Here is a 17,302-nt window from a genome sequence, read left to right on the forward strand (position 1 = left end):
GGGGCCTCATGGGGTGTCACGAGCTGCTGAAGCAGCAGCCTTGGCGCTGCTGTCCCTGGAGGGGGTGGCATGAGGGGTGGCCTCAGTGCCCGTGGTGTCCCCCAAAATGATGCCCATGGAGCGGAGATGGTGCCTGCTGCATCCATGGAAGTGACAGCTCTGGAGGTGGCTCAGGGTCCCCGCAGATGCAGCTGCGGTGCCGGTGCCCGTGGGGACGGTGACGTTCCCAGGGAGCCGCCCCAGCCCGCGCGGCCCCTCACACGCTGCAGCCCGGCCCGAGGTTGCATGTACAGGTTTATTTTTTTTTTGTCTTCCACAACAGAGAAATACAAAGAGCATTTTTTAACTTTTTTTTTCATTTTTTCCTTTTCTTTTGTGAGTGTCGGCATTTGGCGGCGCTACCCCGTCCCCGGCAGGACACGAACGTCCCCGTCGAGGCCGCGGCCTCCGCGCGGCTGCCCGTGACCCACAGCAAAACAGAGGGCAGGGAAGAGGGGACGGGGGGGAGGGATTTTTGTTCATTTTCTCTTTTTTTCCCCCCCCCCTTTTTTTTTCCTTTTTATTTTTTTTAATAAGGTAATAACTAGCTCTAGAGACATGTGGCCCGGATTTCCACCGAGGAAAAAAATAAAAAAAAAAGCGCCCCAAAACGGGGAAAGAGAAGGGCGAGGTGAGGGGAGAAGTGTTAACAGTTTGTATAAGAGGCGTATTTACACGGTATTAACATGCTGACAAAAAAGATTACAATATTGAGTATCGTACAACATCGATTCGGAAACGAGGAGCCAGAGGCGGGAGGGGATCGGGGGAAAAGGCTGCAGGGATCAAATTAATAAACAGGAGGGGATAACCACCCTGGCAAAACAACGAGTTAAGGCTTAAAAAGTGTATAAAAAATAACACAGTTAATATCCAAAAAACGGAACCAAAGAGTACATAATATATATGAGTTTCTTGTCTAGCTTTTCCGCACAGAGGGGCAGGCAGCGGCACCCGCCCGGCTCCGGCCGCGGGGTGCGGAAGCCCCGGAGGAGCCGGGATGCGGGGGGCTCCGCTGGCCCCTCGGAGCGCCCCGGGGCCGGATGGGCGACCGGGGGTCCCGAAACTCCCCCCGCGGCGCCGGTGGCCCCCGGACTCCTTCCGCTCCCTCGCGCCCAGCCAGTCCCAGCGCGGGCAGCAGATAACCCAAAAGGAGGGAAAAAGAAAACATTAAAAAAAAAGAAAACCAGAACAAAACAATCGAAGTGTCCCAAAGAGGTCAGACGCCGCGGCACAGCGGGCTCCGGAGTCGCTCCGGCCGCGGCTCCCAACGGAGAGTCCAAGGGGAGAAGCCGGCGGTCGAGGGCCTGGATGTTCTCTCCCCTTTCGCCATCCAGCGTTTCTGTTTTTGCCTCTGTCCGCGGTTTGTTTTGTGTCTTATTTCGTATCTGTTTTAGCAGCACCAACTTCTTGGCCAATAAATATATATATATATTTGTATCCAAAATGAGAGAAGGGAAGGGAAGGGGCAGGGACTGAAGGAAAGAAACCTCCCCCCCCCAACCCCGTTCCAAAAAACCGCAGAGATTCAAAGTGCTCTGAAACCGTCTTTGGATGTCACCAAAGCCGCGGCCCCGGCGGGACCGGGCCGGGCGGGGGCGGCCGGGCGCCTTTCCGACGGCGGCATCCGCGGGCTCCCGGCGAGGCGCCGTCCGGCACGAGGGAGCGTCCGGCCGCGGCGGTGCCGGAGCCCCGTTCAGATGAGCGAGATCCGCACGGGGATGCCGGGGGACTCGGTCCTTTGAGGCGAGTGCTGGCTCACGAGGTGCTCCACCACGGTGTGTTTGGACATGTGCTTCATCAAATAGGTCTCCTGCGGGACACGAAGGGGAGCGTGAGCGGCGCGGCGGCCCCGTGCCCGCGGCGCCCACGCCGCCCCGGCGCCCTCACCGAGGTATACGCGCGGCCGCACATGCTGCAGCAATAGGCCTTGGCGTGCTTGATGGCGTGCGCCGAGAGGTGGATCTGCAGCGACGCCGAGTCCGTGTAGGCCCGGTAGCAGTTGGGGCACTTGTAGGGCTTGTCCTTGTTGTGCTGTCGCTGGTGAGACTGCAAAGGCCAAGGAGGGGACACGGGGACGGGGTGATGGCCGAGAGGGGCCAGGGGGCTGGCGGCGGCGCCCAGCGCCCGCGAGCAGAACCCCCTGCGGCCCTTCCCCGTCCTTCCTGGGGCTCTCTTCCCCCTTCCCTTCTGCCCTTTCCCATCTTTCCTGGGGCTCCTTCCGCCTTTCTTTCCCTTCTGCCCTTTCCCGTCTTTCCTGGGGCTCCTTCCGTCTTTCTTTCCCTTCTGCCCTTTCCCGTCTTTCCTGGGGCTCCTTCCCAGCTTCTTTCCCTTCTGCCCTTTCCCGTCCTTCCCGGGACTCTCTTCCCCCTTTCCTTCTGCCCTTCCTCATCCTTCCCGGGGCCCTCTTCCCTGTTCCCTTCTGCCCTTTCCTGGGGCTCTCTTCCCTCCTTCTTTCCCTTCTGCCCTTCCCCGTCCTTCCTGGGGCTCTCTCCTCCCTTTCCTTCTGCCCTTTCCCATCTTTCCCGGGGCTCTCTTCTCCCTTTCCTTCTGCCCTTCCCCGTCATTCCCAGGGCTCTCTTCTCCCTTTCCTTCTGCCCTTTCCCATCTTTCCCGGGGCTCTCTCCCTCCTTCTTTCCCTTGTGCCCTTTCCCGTCCTTCCCGGGCTCTTCCCGCCCTTCCCTCGCGCCGCGCTGCCCACCTGGAGGTTGGAGAGTTGCGTGAAGGCCTTTTCGCAGCCGGGGTGCGGGCACTTGTAGGGTCTGTCTCCGGTGTGGATTCTGCGGGAAGGAGGGAGGGCACACGCGTCAGGCGCCGGCAGGGCCCCGCGGCCGCCCCCCCACGGCCCCGGCCCCGTCACCGCGTGTGCTGCTGGAGGTGGGAGAGCTGCCGGAAGGACTTCTCGCAGTAGGAGCAGTGGTAGGGCTTGACGCCCAGGTGGATGCGCAGGTGCTGCGCCAGGTAGGACGCGTTGGCGAAGGACTTGGAGCAATGCGGGCACTTGTGGGGCTTGGCCTCCGTGTGCGACTTGGAGTGGATCTGCATCTCCGACTTGGTGAAGAACGTCAAGGGGCAGACCTTACACCTGCGGGCGGGCGAGAGGGTCGGCGCCGGGGCCGGCGGCGCCGGGGCCGCGCGCGCCGCGCCGCCGCCTACCTGTACGTCTTGCCCTCCTTGGCGGTCTCGCCCGACGCCAGGATGGGGTAGGGGACCACGAGGACGGGCGGCCCCGACGGGTTCTCGGCCTTGATCTTCTTGCGGCCGCGCTCGGCCTTGGGGGCGCCCAGCAGGCTGTGGCCCTGGATTGTCTTGATGGAGTCGAGGAGGGGCGGGCTGGTGATCCCTGAGATGAGGGTGGGCGACGAGGCGATGAGGCGGCTCTGGCTGCTCGACGTGGGCGTCGCGGGGGTGGCGGTGCCGGTGCCCGCGCTCGACTCGGAGCTGCTCACGGCGGGCGCCCGCGCCGCCAGCCCCAGCCCTGCGGGCGCGAGCGGGACGTCAGAGGCGGCGCGCGCGGCCGTGTGGGGGCCGCGGCCCCCGCGCCGCCCCCTGCGGTACCTGCCACGGTGCTGGTGGCCGGCCGGGCGTGCAGGGCCACGTCGGGCTGCGGCACGGCCTGCGGGTGCAGCCCGGGCACCTGCTGCAGCTTGGGCAGCGACATGATGGACTGGCCGCTCTCGGCGGGCGCCGGCGGCACCAGCAGCGGCTGCTGCGACGCCACCGAGGTGGGCGGCAGGTGCGGCGGCCGGATCTTCTCGGCCATCAGCTGCTCCTTGATCTTGTTGATGAGGACCAGGTTGTCCAGCTGGCGCCGGCGAGAGGGCAGAGCCGCGGTGAGGGCCGCTGGGCCGCCCGGCCCTCGAGCCCTTCCCGCGGCGGCGGCGGTGGGAAGGGGGGTCTTACCTGGCTGGGCATGGTGGGAGGGGGCGGCCAGAAGTAGGGGTTGTTGAAGCGCGGCTCCGCCATCCTGCGGGAGAGACGCGCGCGTTACGGGAGCATCCCGGCCCGTCCCAGCGGGAACGGCAGGGACGGGAGCGTGGCGGCGCCGGGGGCCGCTGCGGATGCCACGCGCCCCCGCGTGCCCCGTTTCCCAGGGGGAAGGGAGCCGGACAGGGAGGAGCGGGCAGCGGCTGCGGCGCGGGGAGCGGCGATCCGGGGACGGAGCGGCAAAGCCGGCGGTGCCGGATGCGGGGCCGGGTCGGCCGCGCTGGGAGCACAAGGCCGGTTCACATCCCGCAATCCCCCGCCGGATCCGGCCGCCCTCCTTTCCAGAGGGTGCTAAAAAGGCACGGGAATGTGTGTCGGCCGAGCGCGCCGCTCCGGAGGGAGCAGCCCCCACGAGCACCAACCCGCTGGGAACACGGAGCCGGCCGGATGAGGCCTCCCCATCTCCCCCTTCCCGGCGGCGTTCCTCCTGCACCGGCGGCGGATGGGAGGCCGCGAGCTGCTTCGAGGCGGGAATCTCCGTCGGATCAGCTCGGGAAGCCCCGCTAGCGCCGTCCCCGGCACGCGGAGCACAGAGGGGCGACCTCCGTGCGCGACGGAAACCAGCCTGGCGGCGCCAGGGAACTAGAGCGGCCCTGTGAGGCGCACGGATCCCCCCGGCACGGCGGCCCCGGGAAGCGGCCTGAGGAGCCCTTCGCTCCTCCCTGGGAAAACAGGAAGCCGGAGCTATGATTAGCAGAGCGTTTGGGAGCCGGCCGCTCTGCAGGGAAGCGCGGCAGCGATCCTGCCCGGATAGGAACTCGGGTGGCGAAACGCTCCGCGCGGCCTCGCTCCGGGCAGGCCCGATCCTGCCCCGCTGCCCGGGGAACCGCTATTCCCGGCCACATCCCGGCCTGGATCTCCGCCAAAAGCCAAGCACGCTCCCTCCCATCCCGCTCCTCCGTGCGTGTCCTGGCAGGCGCCGGTGTCGCGCTGAAATGCCGGGACGCTTTTCCTGGCAGAACCAGCTGGGTCTCGCCCCCATCCCCGATTCATACGAAACTCCCTGCACATGGAGCCAAGGCGGGAAAACGCCGGGAAGCTGCGGGAAGCAGCTGGGCCAGATGAGCCTCGCTCGGCACCGCACAAACCTCCCAGCAGCTGGGAAAGCCAACGGGCCGGGAGCAGGAGAGGGAAGGCTCTCCAAGGCCTCCCGGTGCTCCAGTCCCCGTGAGGAGGAGGAGGGCAGCCCGGCTGGCCGGCAGAGAGGAAGGTCTGGGTCCAGCGAGCTCTTTGGGGGCGGATTTTTGCACTTCTGTCTGTTCTCCCCCTGCTCCTGGAGGCGGCTCCGCGGATTCCCGCCGCCGGGAGCGCCGCAGGCTGGGGGTTAGCGAGGCCCCGGCGCAGTGAGGGGTTCCTAGGGCCCTGGCCCCGGATGCGGCGCCCGCAGCCCCTCCGGAGCAGCCACATCCCGCTTTATTTACCCCACCGGCGCGGGAGCCGCTCCGAGGGGACCACGGCCTCGTCCCCTTGGCGGAGCGCAGGGAGGCGCCGCATCCACCCCGAGCACAAAACCAGCCCCGGGCAGGGACACAGGCGGCCCCAGGGACCCACCGAGGCCCCTAAAAACCCCGATGGGGCCGGTTTTCGGCCCAATTTTCAGGGCTGAGGGGCCGTAAAGTGTTTGCAGGGACCACTGCTGTGAGGCAGCATCTCCGCTGAGGGGCCGGCGTTCTCCCTGTTATATTCTTATAGCTTCTAAACAACGAGCTCTTTCTCCTGGGTTTGCTAAATCCAAGCGAGGGCTCCTCTTAGGAAAGGATCCCGATCTAACCTGGAAGAGCCATGGGGAGGAAGGCACAAATATCCCGCGTCCTCCTCCCTCCTGCTCCACCTGATGTCTGCTACAACAGCCAAAACCAGCACGTTTGGAGCTTTACAAACCTGCCTAGAATAAAAAGAGGAGGAGTGGCCGTTGCGCCAAAAAAGAAATATCCTATTCCTGTCGCAACTTAATCTTATAAACGGGGCGGTGTTTCATGGGGAGCAGAGGGAGCTCTCCCAAGCCGGAACGGCGCGAGAGGCGCGTGCAGAGCCGCGGAGGGCGCCGGAGGGGATAGAAAGCAGATGGAAAATATCTAAACTCCCTTTTTCTATATTCTGAGCTAACTATGAAAAATGGAGGCTGACACACAGCAAAGGGTGGGGGGGGAAGAAAAATCCATTAAAATGGAAATGATGAAGGGTGGGGAGTGCTGCAGCGCCGGGGCTTCCCGCGGGCACCTGGGGCACTGCGGCCTCTGCGTGAAGTTTGCGGGAGGGTTGTTCCAATCCCTGTTTTTTTTGGCTAGGAAAGAGCGTGGGAGGGAAAACCCGTGGTGAGGAAGAGCCTTCCTATGGCGCGGAGAGGGTGTTGGCAGAGAGCAAGGAGAGGAGCCCCGCGCGGAGCGTCCCTGCGGAAGAGGCGTCGGAGGCTCCGCAGCGAGCGCGGGGAAGGCGGCAGGCGGGACGGGGACGCCCGGGAGGAAGGCAGGCGGTCGGAAGCGCAAGCGGGCGGCCGCCGGAGCCTGGAAAAGCGCCGCCGCGGCGAGGGGGAGGAAGGCGGCGCGAAGAGCGGGGGGCCGAGGGGCAAGCGGGGAGGCGGGCGCCGGGCGGCTGCGCCGGGGTTGGTACTCACAGGTGGCCGCAGCTGCCGGGGGAGACGTGTCGAGGCGGCTCCAGAGCGATGGAGGTAGGTGGTGGGCGCGAGCGCCGGGCCCGGAGCTCACTAGCCTTCCAACTTCCTACCCAAGTGCCGCTAAGGCAAGCTACAGTGCTCTAGGGAGCGCCTCGACTGGGGCAGCCCTCTCTGTCTCGCCTTCGCTGCAATAAAAAGAAACAAGAGATTCTTTTCACGGACGCGGCCCGGCACCGCCGCGGCGAGGGGAAGGATGCGGGAGCGATTCCGCGGGCGCCCTGGGACGGGCGGCGAGCGAGGCCCCTTCCCGGCGGCGCGGAGAGCCCCTCTCGCCACGGGAAGCGCCGCGGAGGGCCCGGCCGGCGTTTCCAAGAGAAAGCGAGGGCCGCGCTGCCGGGAGGCGGAATCAAAGCCCGCTCCGGAGCCGGCGGGCACAGAGCAGCACTGAAGCGAGCGGATCACCAGCTCGCTGTGCCCGGGCGGCCTTCCCGCAAGGAAAAGTCCCACTTGGAGCTGCAGGGACCGTTCGGCGCGGGGTGACCCTCTTCTACCCCCTCTTCCTCCCTGCCTCTATCCCCCAGCCCCGTTTTCCAGGTTTTCTTCACGGAAGCGGTGGCGATGCCAGGAAAGCTGGCGCGGGCGGGTTCCGAAGTGCCCCTGCGGCGCTCGCTCCGAGAGGAGCCGCTCGCGGATCTCATGCCAGAAGAATTCACCCAAGATGGAACCAATTACAGCCCGCGCTTCCGCCCCCCGAGGCGCCGCGGGCCGGGGTTTCTCATTCCTGCTTCCTCTCCCAGCGAGAGCCGGAGGAGCCGGCGCTGGGAGACACCCCCATCCCGGAGCACGGACAGGCGCAGGCCAAGCGCGCGGAGGATGCTGCCCATGCCGGCGTCCTGCACGGAGCAGTGGGATTCTCCGTATGCCCGGAATTCCTGCGGCCGCCCTTCCTGGAGCAGGGAAGGGATAAGCGCAGAGCAGAAGCAAGGATGGAGCAGCGAAGGGGAGCCAAAGCCGGAGGCCACGGTGGGATGGCACACCCGGATAAGAGGGCGCTCAAGAAGGGGCGCGGGGCGACAATCCCGAAAGATGCTGGGGAAAAGCGCCGCAAGGCCGGAGATGAGCCGGGAGAGCCGGCAGAAGGGCCAAAACCAACCGGGATCCTCCACGCGATGCCCCGGGACGGAGGGACCCGCTCGGCCTGGCAAGGAAGCGGCACTGCCACTGCTAGGGGCAAGAGGGACCTCTCGGAGCCCGGCGCATCCATAGGGAGCCCGAGTGTCCGTGCGGGCCGAGCTGCCCGGCTGAGGCCAGGAGGAAGCGGCGCTGCCGAAGGCGCCGGGCAGCGCCGGAGTCCAACCCCAAACACGGCCAGGAGCAGGGAGCGCGACCCGGCGCCCGCGGGATGCTCCGGCCTCGGAAGCCGCCTCGGGCCCCGTATCCCGGAGCCGGGAGCGCTCCAGCCCCCTGGCATCGCCCCATGCCGAGCTCACCGGGAGCTTCCTCGAGGCTGCGCGGAGCCACCCGCGCTCCCCTAGGCACTACCCTCATTTTTCTAGGGAGGCGGCAAGTCCGTATTTCCCGCAGGCACCGGCGAGGAACCCGGCACAGGCCGGGCTGAGCCCCCACGAACACCACAAGCGCCACGAGAGCGGAAAACACCCGGCGGGACGGCTGGAACCGCGGATACAGGTGGGGAAACTGAGGCCCGGCCCCCCCGGCGGCGATTTTTCACCCCCATCAAGAGCTTTTTTTCCCACCGCCCCCAGCCCCGCAACACCCGCACACATAAACACTAAATACACATGCACTTGTCATAACATCTTCAACAGCAAGGGATATTTTGCATTTCCTTCAAGCCAAAAGGTAAGATTTTTTTTTTTTTTTTTTTTAGAGGAAGCAATTATTATTTTATGCATCTACATTCTGGCTTTTTCCCTGGCTGGCTGTATCCTTTGGGCAGCCGCCCCCTCCCCTGGGGCTCCTCTTTTCCTGAACTTCTCCAGGGAAAGTGGGGGTCCCCAGCCCCAAACACCCCCCGGGCCCCCGCCGGCGTGCCCACCTCTGGGAGTACTGGCGCTGCTTCCCCTTATCCGCGTCCATCTCCGGGTCTAGCCGAGAACCGCTGCTGCCCGCGGGGCGTTTTTCTACAGGAAGGGGGTTGGGGGGGACAAGGAGGGACAACTTCACACACCGAAACCCACCACGGAGAAAAAGAAATAATAATAATAATCCCCCCGCCGCGCCAGCTCCCAGAGAGGCCGGGGAACAAAAGCGGAGCAGCTTCGGCCTCCGCAGCCTGTGGGAACGGGGGGTGTTGGGGAGGATGGGGGGATGTTTTTTTTGTTTTTTTTTTTCCTGCTAGAAAGTAGCCAAAAAAATAAAATTAATAAAAAAAAAAAATCAGTGTTTTCGCAGCCCGGAGCCCTGAGGCGCCGGCGGCTCGGAGCGGCGGGGAGCCCGCTGGGAAAGGGGGGCCTAACGCCGTGCCCCGCGCCGCCCGGAGCCCGGAAAACTTTTACCTCTTCTCCCAAATAACCGCTCCGAGCCCCGGAACGCCCCATCCCGGGGCAAAAAGCCCCTCGAATGCCCCCAAAAGCACCCCGGGATGGGAAGCGGCGGAGGGGGCTGCAAGGGAGCATCCTCCGCGCAGCGGATAAAAAGCAGGAGTCGGGGGAAAAAAATAAAGAAAAAGCAGATTAACCATCGCCAGGGCGAAAACGCATCTTCCTCCTCCTCCTCCTCCTCCCGGCGTCCGGCTTAGCCGCTCCGGCCCAGCGTGGCCGGGCTTGGAGGCGGCGGCGGCGGGGGGGTTATGGCCGTGCCGGCAGCCTCCGCATCCGCACAGCTAAACCAGCGGGCTAAATATATATATCATTGATATAAATATATATATAAAAGTGCCCGGGCCTTGCTAGGGCCCCGCCGCGGAGATGATGATGATGATGGTGGTGGTGGTGGTGGTGGGGAGGGGGGTCCCGCCGCCGTGCCGAAACCCTCCCCTTCGTCGCGAGAGCGGATACGAAATAAAAGAGGGAAGGAGAAAACGCGGAGATAGATAGGTAGGGAAATAAATAAATAATAAGTGGTCGCCCTGCTCGAGAAAAATAAAATAAACGCGGCAACAAAAAGACACCCCCCTCCCCGCATGCAACATCCCCAGCTCCTCGCCGAGACGCTCGGAAAAAAAAGTAAAAATAAAGAAAAATATATAAAAATAGGTAGGTTGCAGCTGCAATTAACTTTTCCGTTAAACCATCCAGAAAAGGGGTTGTGGGGAGGGAGGAGGGAAAGAAAAAAAAAGCGCAGAAACCCCGAAGCGGGCATTTTCCTGGCTGCCCCACCGCCACGGAGGGGAGGGGAAGGAAAAACGGGAGGGAGGGGGGAAACCGCGGTTAAAAAGGTAAAGTTTGGCGCAAGTTGAAGGGGCGATCGCCGACCTGGCGAGGCGGCGGCAACGGGCGAGTCCCGGCCCCGGCCGCGGCGCAGACAAAAAAGCCGCCGCGCACTGAAGGAGGAGGGAAATAAAAAAAAAAAAAAAAAAAGAAAAAAAAAAAAAAAGCGGCCCCTTTCGGTGCCCCCGCTGCCGCCTCTCCCACATTCTCAGACAGTTTTTATTAAAATTCGCAGACAAAAGGAAAACAAAAATGGCAGCCCCCCGGCTTATTTTTAACGCCGGCCGCGGCCGCCATGTTCTGCAGATCCGCGGCGGCGGCGGCGCTGAGGCGAGGCGCCCCCTCCCCCCCACGGCCGGTGTTTACCGGCCGCCTGCACCGAGCGGGTGGGCCGGGTTTTTTATTTACCACCCCCCCGCGCTTTTTTTTTTAAGAGAAAAAAAAATGGAGGTTATTATCATAAAACGGAAAACAAAAAAAAAAAAAAAAAAAAGAGAAGCAAGCAGACACTTCCTATACCAACAGTCATGCTCCCCGGCAAAGCGGCGCTCCAGCCGGCGCTCCGGCGGCACGGAGGGAAATGGGCGCCCCCGCGCCGCCCTCCCGCCTCCGCGCCCTCCTCCTCCGCCCGCCCAGGCTCCGGTGCGCGGGGACGGCGGCCGGGCCCCCCCTCCCGCCTCTGCCGCCGCCGCCGCTTCCCCTCCCCACCCGGGCGGGGGGCGGCGCGCGGTGCCCCCCCCCCCCGCCATGGCGGCCTCGCCTCACGGAGGGAGCGGGCGACCGTGAACGGTCCCGCCACCTCTCCCTGGTGTCCTGGGCACCCCCTCGCCATCCCCTCGCGGCCCCCGCCGGGTCTCCCCGGTCTCCTCCGGGACCCACTCGCCATCCTCTCATGGCCTCCCCCAGGTCTCCCTGGACGCCTCCGGGACCCCCTCGCTATCCCGCCGTGTCCCCCCCGGGCTCTCCCCGGTCTCCTCAGCAGCTCAGGACCCCCTCGCCATCTCCTCCGGACCCACTGCGGGTCTCCCCGGTCTCCTCCGGGGCCTCCTCGCCATCCCCTCATGGCCTCCCCCAGTCTCCTCCAGAACCTCCTCGCCGTCTCCCCATGTCCTCCCAGTGTCCCATCTAGTTCTCCCCACTCTCCTCCGGGATCCCCCCACCATCCCCTCATGTCCTCCCTGGGTCTCCCCAGTCTCCTCCGAGACCCCATTGCTGTCTCCCCGTGTCCTCCCCGGGCTCCTCCGGGATCCCCTCGCCATCCCCCCGTGTCCTCCCCGGTTCTCCCCGTCTCCTCCGGGATCCCCTCGCCATCCCCCCGTGTCCTCCCCGGTTCTCCCCGTCTCCTCCGGGACCCCATCATTGTCTCCCCATGTCCCCCCCGGGTCTCCCCGGTCTCCTCAGCCCCCCAGCTCCTCTCCCCAAGCTCCTTCTTGGGATCCCCCAGCACCTTCCCGGGCAGGAGGTGCCCCCGTCCCCGCTCTGGCCAGGCCCCCTTTGCTTCCCTCCTTGGGACCTTTCGCTTTTATTTTTCTTTCTTCTTCTGGTTATTTTTCTTTTCCACCCCCCACCCAGCCCTTCCTGCCTGATCCAGGGAGCTCCCCAAATCCGCAAGCAGCACCCGGAGCAGAGGAGAGCGAGTCTGCATGGGAAATGCGCCTCCTGCTCCTATTTGGGCCTTTCTACCCCCAAAAAACCCACCGCCCAGGCCTGGAGTTCTGTGTCCCCACCACATCCCCTGGGAAAACGTGGTTCATCCAGCTCCCCATGCACTCGGACAAGGGGAAAACCAAGGCCGGAGCCTCATGGCAGGAGGGGACCCTCCTTCCCGTGTCCTGCAGCCCCCCTTGCACGCGGAGTTCAGTTGCTAAGGACTTTGCAAACTTTTTCGAGCTATTTTTTTTTCCTATTTTTTCCTCCTTGAGGACCTTCTGGGGGGTTTGGTAGCATGGCACAGGCCGCCCAGGTGAGCGGGCTCTGAGGTGCCTACAAACCCTGTCTTTTAAATAGGGAAGAAAGGGAAAATTTTCCTTTCTGCTGCCACCGAGTCCGTCCTGCCCACTGTGTTTTGGGGGGTCTCTTGCAGAAAGGCAAGGCCTGCTCATCCTCTAAAAATCTGCCCCCAAAACATGCTGCAGAAATGCAAAAGTTTATTCTTGCCATTAGTGTGGTTGTGAGCCCCTGGCTTTGTCCCAAGTGCCGGCTTAGCTCTATCGTGCACCGGCGCTGTCTGCTGTGAATGGCAGCTCATTTTGCCAACAGTGCTTTCTAAAATTGTTTGTCAAAAAAAAAGTCCCTTTTCCACCACATTTTTCCTGCATAGGTTCATCCCACACCAAGATCCTGAGTATTTGAGGGATCAGATGCAAGTTTTGTTGCAAATGGTCCTTCCACGATCTCCGAGCATACAGCACTTGGTGAAATTTCTGCAAAATTAAAGCTATTTCTGTATGAGGGACAATGAATTTCCACGCATGCTTTGGTCTAAAAGACAATCATATCTCTAAATTTGAAAAAAAAAAAAAAAAGTGAAACTAAGTAAGTGTTGTTAATACATATATATATATGTGTGTGTGTATATGTGAGCATGTAAATATATACTAGCCTCCAAGCTGATGCTGCTCTTCCATTAAAAGAAGTTTGTTTTCCTTTGTTATTTTTGCTCATGCACCAAATATTTCTTTATTCATCTTTATTCGCTTTTGTTTTTCTTCTTGTCTCTCGCGTCTTATCTGCCTGTTTTTCTCCTTTCCCAAGGAGACTCAGAGGACAGCTGGAGAATCCCGAAGGTTGCGATATTGCAAGTATCAAAGCAGCGGAGCGGGCGCCTCTGGAAGCAGCTGAGATCCCTGTGCCAGCCCGCAGGGCGCATTAGCCACCGCACAGCTCCGAATGTGCTGAGCAGGTAGAGGGAAAACTGCTAAAAACTGCTCTCCTCTCCTCTCGGGAGCAGCGTGAAACCCAGCTCATCGCATTCGTTCCAAACACTTCTTCAAACTGTGAGTTTCTCCGACTTCACATCAGTGTATCAACTCTAAGCCTGGTTTTCCATCCCTGTAGATATTCCCTGCCTTTCTGCTTCATTGTATCGGCGCTTGCTCTTTTAAAAATAATAATAAATAATTGCAATGCAAGCATTTCTTCTCATTTTGGAGACATTGCAATGAACTGGGGCAGCATCTTTTGGCCACTTTTGTTACACAGTCGTGTGTTATTTCCAACCTGAGTTGCTTGTCCCTGTGCACTCGCTAAACCACCCGGGAACCAACTCTGTACCGTGGAGTCTGGTTGCTCCAAACTGAGAGGGCTTCCCACAAATTTCCAGTTAAAAAGAAGAAAAAAAAGCAATCTCAGTTCTGGGCTTTTTTTCACGCTTTCCAGGTTTCCCAAAATGCTCCATCGCGGAGGATGAGACGTGGGGGATACCCCGGTGATGGAGGGAAGGACGCGCTGAGTGGATGGGCTGGGGAGGCCCAGGAGCCCCCGCGACGCCGGCAGCGGTTCTCCCGGTGGGCCGAGAGCTCCGTATTCCCTCTCACGTACTTGAAGCCTGTTATTATGTCTCCCCTCAGCCTCCTTTTCTCTAGACTAAACAAATCCAATCCTCCAGCCCCTTCCGCACGGGCTGAGTGTTCTCGGCTCCTGGTTGCTGTCGCCGCCTGCCCCTGGCCTCTCTCCAGCCGGTCGCGCTCGCCAGGCGTCCGAGTCCTTCCCGAGCGGAGCCGACACCACGGGAGAGGCAACAAAAAGCCGAAGGTGAGCACCAAATTCCTCTGCACGTCACCAAACTCCATCCACTGGGAAAACCAGGCGCCAACCGTGCGTGCCACAAGCCCCAGCTCCAGGAGAATCCCGGGGTACCGCATCCTGCAGGATTTGGGCATCGCAGCCTCCTTTGGCGCACCTGGCCCTCAATCCTTTGGGCTCTCCGTGTTTTTGACACCTGCTTGTCCCTGCTTTGAGGCCCGTGGCCGCTCCAGGCGGGCGCAGGGCGGTCGTTCTCCCCCTCTGCATCTCAAGCTGGGCTGGAGGAGTTGGAGGGCCTGGGTTTTATTGCAGCCGAGAGCGAAGCAGCCGCGTTCCCACGCTGCCTTTCATCTTCTTCCCCCCTCGCTGTTCCCACAGCTCCGCCGGAGCAGCTGGATAGGAGCTGGATAGCTAGATAGGGATAGGAGGAAAACGCGACCGCGCTTTACACCCCTCCTATTCCGCGCGGCTCCGGAGCCGTGGGGGGCAGGACGGATGCTGTTCCGCAGGGAGCAGAGCTTGGCACAGGCAGGGGGTGCAGGCATGGGATGAGCTGCCGGCCGCTCCACCAAAGTGTGGGCACGACTCCTGGCTACAGCGAAGATTCCCAGGATAGGGCTGGATACCTGACTGTGTCCTGGCGTTTCTCGAGGATAAGAGGCCTGGCATCAGCCTGTCCCCACTTTAAACACTCATCCCAACGCTTCCCCGTCTTGGAACATCCCCAAATCCGTTAATTAACGGCTCATGGTGACTGAACCGAGCTCCAGATCCAGCTCCTTCCCCCTTCGCGCCCTAGCCAGGAGGGACAGGCACATTTCGGTGTCCCCAGGCCCCCGGTGTCCCCCGGCAGCCCCTGCTTTCTGCTCGTTAGGTGTCTTCTCAGCTGCTCTCTCTGTTTCACTTCCATCCGCATGGCCAGGGGGGTTTTGCTGCGGGAAGTTTTCGGCGTGATTGTGAAACCGCCGCGGTTTTGAGCGTCGCCTTTGGCGATTCCCGGCCATCGGGAAGCCAACCGCGATGTGCAGCGCGGAGAGGGGACACGGTCCCCCCCGAGCATCCCCATCCATGGGGAGCTTCCAGAGCAGGGAGGGCAGAGTCTCCCAGGAACGTCCCTCGTGCAGGGTGACACTATTGAACGCTCCAGGCCTCGCAATGGATGGAAACGCCGAGAGGAAATGGAGCTGGCTGCAAATCTCCCGTTCAACCAGAAAGGAAGAAAGAAAGAAAGAAAGACCGACCTTCAAAGGCTCTTTTGCCCCCAGGGTAGATCCAACCACAATTAAAAGGAAGGGAAGGCAGGGGAGCGCGCGGAGCAGAGCGGAGATGCCTCCCTCGCCATCAATCACCTCTGCGGGTATTTCAGCAGGCGGCTACACCTGCTCGCTCGGCTCCTGCACAAAAGCTTGGCCTGTCGGTGCGGGAAATGGCAGCACATTCCTCGTTTTCCTGTGTCTCCAGAGGCAGGAGGCAGTGGGGAGCTTTTCCCATCCTTTCCTTCTCTTTCCTCCACAGCACAGAGCTCGTAAGGAGAGCATGCGAGGGTGAAGCCGCCGGCGCTGCCCCAAACCGGCCTCTGGGCCACGGATTTGGGAGGTTCCAGGTGGATTTTTGCTTACCTTGCTCCTGGGGCATTGCTCGGAGGCTGGGAGCGATCCATGGATGCTCCCCCTCTGATCTGACATCCCTCAAACAAACCCTCGATCTGACATCCCTCAAACAAACCCTCCAGCAAAGCAGGTTTTTATCCTGGATCCACAGCCATGGGCAAGTCAAGAATTGTTGGGGCTCATGGGCCACGTGGCAAAGCCACCAGGGACACGTGGGTGCTGGAAGAGCTCTTTAGGGACCACCAGGAACGTTTGGTTAAAAAGTGACAGTGCCTTAATATCCCTTCCCTCCTCCCACTGAATGGGAGGGCCGTTTGCTTGTAATTAGGTAATGAGTTAATTAGGATTAATTAGTTAATGTTTGCAAAGCGCTTAGGAGATGAAAAGCATCCGCAAAGTGTGCTGGGCGCATCCTTGCGCACTCCTCCGCAGGACCGAGGGCTCTCTTTCCCTCCGGAAATTGTTCCGGAAAAGCCAGGAGCGTCCAACCCGTCCTGGGGGATCCCAGAGGGGAAGATCTCCGGCAGCTCTGCTGCAGCAGGAGCCGGGAAGGAGCAGGAAGTGTGTCCCGGTGGGATTCGATGCGCTCCAAGCCGCGAGCACTGGGAGGTGGCGGAGGCCGAAGCCCGTCCGCACCCTCCTTCATGTCGCTCCTTCCTCTGCGGATCCCGACTCCGGAAGCCGGCACAGGAGTCCGGGCGCGCGCCCGCGGGCTAGCAGGAGGCGCAGCATCCCACGGAGCAATTACCCGGATTAATTTCCCTGTTTGCCCGTACACACCCGCTTCCCTGCGCCGCAATTAGGGCGCGCGCCCACAACAAGGCTCCAGGCAGGATGCGCTTCCCGCCCTTCCCGAGGCGCTGGCGCGCGCGGGCGAGCGGCACGCGGAGCACCCGGGCGCTTTCGCTGCTCCGGGGCATCCCTTAACACCGCAATTAGGGCACCCCAACTTCCCGGCTTGGGAAAACCCGCTAGCGAACGGGAGCGGCGCCGCGGGGAGCCGGGCTCGGCTCCGGCCTCTTCCCTGGCTCCTCGGATAACATAATTTCCCTAGTCCCCCTCTGAGGACTGGAGGGGGAGATGAGACCTGAATTCCTAATGCAGAGAAACAGGCAGAAAACTCCCGGAGTGCGACACTCTTCTTTTTTTTCTTTCTCTCTTTCTTTCTTTCATTTTGGTTTTCTTTTTTTCTTCTTTTTTCCCCCCCTTTCTGGCCCGTCCTCCCGCCCGGGCCAGGAACAAAGCGGGTGGTTATTCCCGTCCGGCAGGGAAGGGCCGGGGCGCGTGGGGAGGAGGGCACCGGGAGCGCAGCCGGAGCCGTGTTCCCTTTGGCTCCCGGCCAGGATCCTGACTTTTCATGACGATTCCAAAATGTGCAATTTAATCCCCCCTCCTGGGTGTTGCTTCCCCGTTTTCCATCTGTCCTCGCTCCAGCATTGGGACAGCTGGAGTGGGAACCATCCCAAGGCTCCCTGGATGCTTTGCCTGGTTTTCCTGACTGGTTTGGTGCCCAGTGGCTTGGCATCGCTCTCGCCGGACCATTGGGCTTGGAAGGGGAGGGAAGGAGGGATGGACGGACAAACCTGGGGGAAGGACAGAGAGATGGAGAGACCCGGGGGAAGGATTGAGGGATGGACAAATGGATGGATGGAGGAACAGACGGGTGGGCACATGGTGGAGAGATGAATGGATGGGAGGATTGAGGGATGGATGGAGTGATGGATGGAGGAACAGACGGACGGATGGACAGAGGGATGAATGGATGGAGCAAGGGATGGAGGGCCGGGGTGATGGATGGAGGGAGGGATGAAGGGCGGAGCAGATGCACGGAGGGACAGATGGGCGGAGGGACGATGCGCAGATGGCACCGAGCGGGGCCGTGTCCCCGGGACGAGGGCGGCGCGGGAAAGGGGCCC

The 17,302-nt window shown here is 61.8% G+C and overlaps 1 protein-coding gene across 6 annotated transcripts; it reads right to left on the bottom strand.

Annotated features, from left to right (window-relative positions):
• Positions 1 to 1,218: 1,218 nt before the first annotated feature.
• ZNF362 (zinc finger protein 362) lies at positions 1,219 to 10,696 on the bottom strand. 6 transcript variants are annotated; one of them, XM_088529573.1, is made up of 10 exons: positions 10,556 to 10,632; positions 8,700 to 8,784; positions 6,641 to 6,825; positions 3,943 to 4,006; positions 3,598 to 3,844; positions 3,196 to 3,517; positions 2,900 to 3,124; positions 2,741 to 2,819; positions 1,930 to 2,088; positions 1,219 to 1,852 (listed from the first exon to the last, which is right to left on the bottom strand). In XM_088529573.1, exons 4-10 carry the CDS (start codon positions 4,003 to 4,005, stop codon positions 1,736 to 1,738), a joined length of 1,212 nt encoding a protein of 403 aa, XP_088385699.1. In that variant the 5' UTR covers position 4,006; positions 6,641 to 6,825; positions 8,700 to 8,784; positions 10,556 to 10,632; the 3' UTR covers positions 1,219 to 1,735. The 6 variants fall into 6 exon arrangements, with proteins under 6 accessions (XP_088385699.1, XP_088385697.1, XP_088385698.1 ...); XM_088529571.1 differs by having other exon boundaries at positions 10,552 to 10,632; XM_088529572.1 differs by lacking the exon at positions 10,556 to 10,632 and adding an exon at positions 9,342 to 9,385.
• Positions 10,697 to 17,302: the final 6,606 nt, after the last annotated feature.

The sequence above is a fragment of the Tinamus guttatus genome, unplaced genomic scaffold (genome assembly GCF_059628265.1).
Source record: "Tinamus guttatus ecotype Peru unplaced genomic scaffold, ASM5962826v1 Tinamus_guttatus_pri_ptg000332l, whole genome shotgun sequence".
NCBI lineage: Eukaryota > Metazoa > Chordata > Aves > Tinamiformes > Tinamidae > Tinamus > Tinamus guttatus.

Bases quoted from the DNA above. Each gene is read 5' to 3' on its own strand.
- ZNF362 (XM_088529574.1), bottom strand. From the start codon at position 9,363: ATGCGTTTTCGCCCTGGCGATG. The intron at 8,785-9,341 runs GTTAATCTGCTT...CCCTTCCTGTAG, and splicing joins GCGTTTTCGCCCTGGCGATG to AAAAACGCCCCGCGGGCAGC. The intron at 1,853-1,929 runs GTGAGGGCGCCG...CGTGTCCCGCAG, and splicing joins GCGGCCGCGCGTATACCTCG to GAGACCTATTTGATGAAGCA.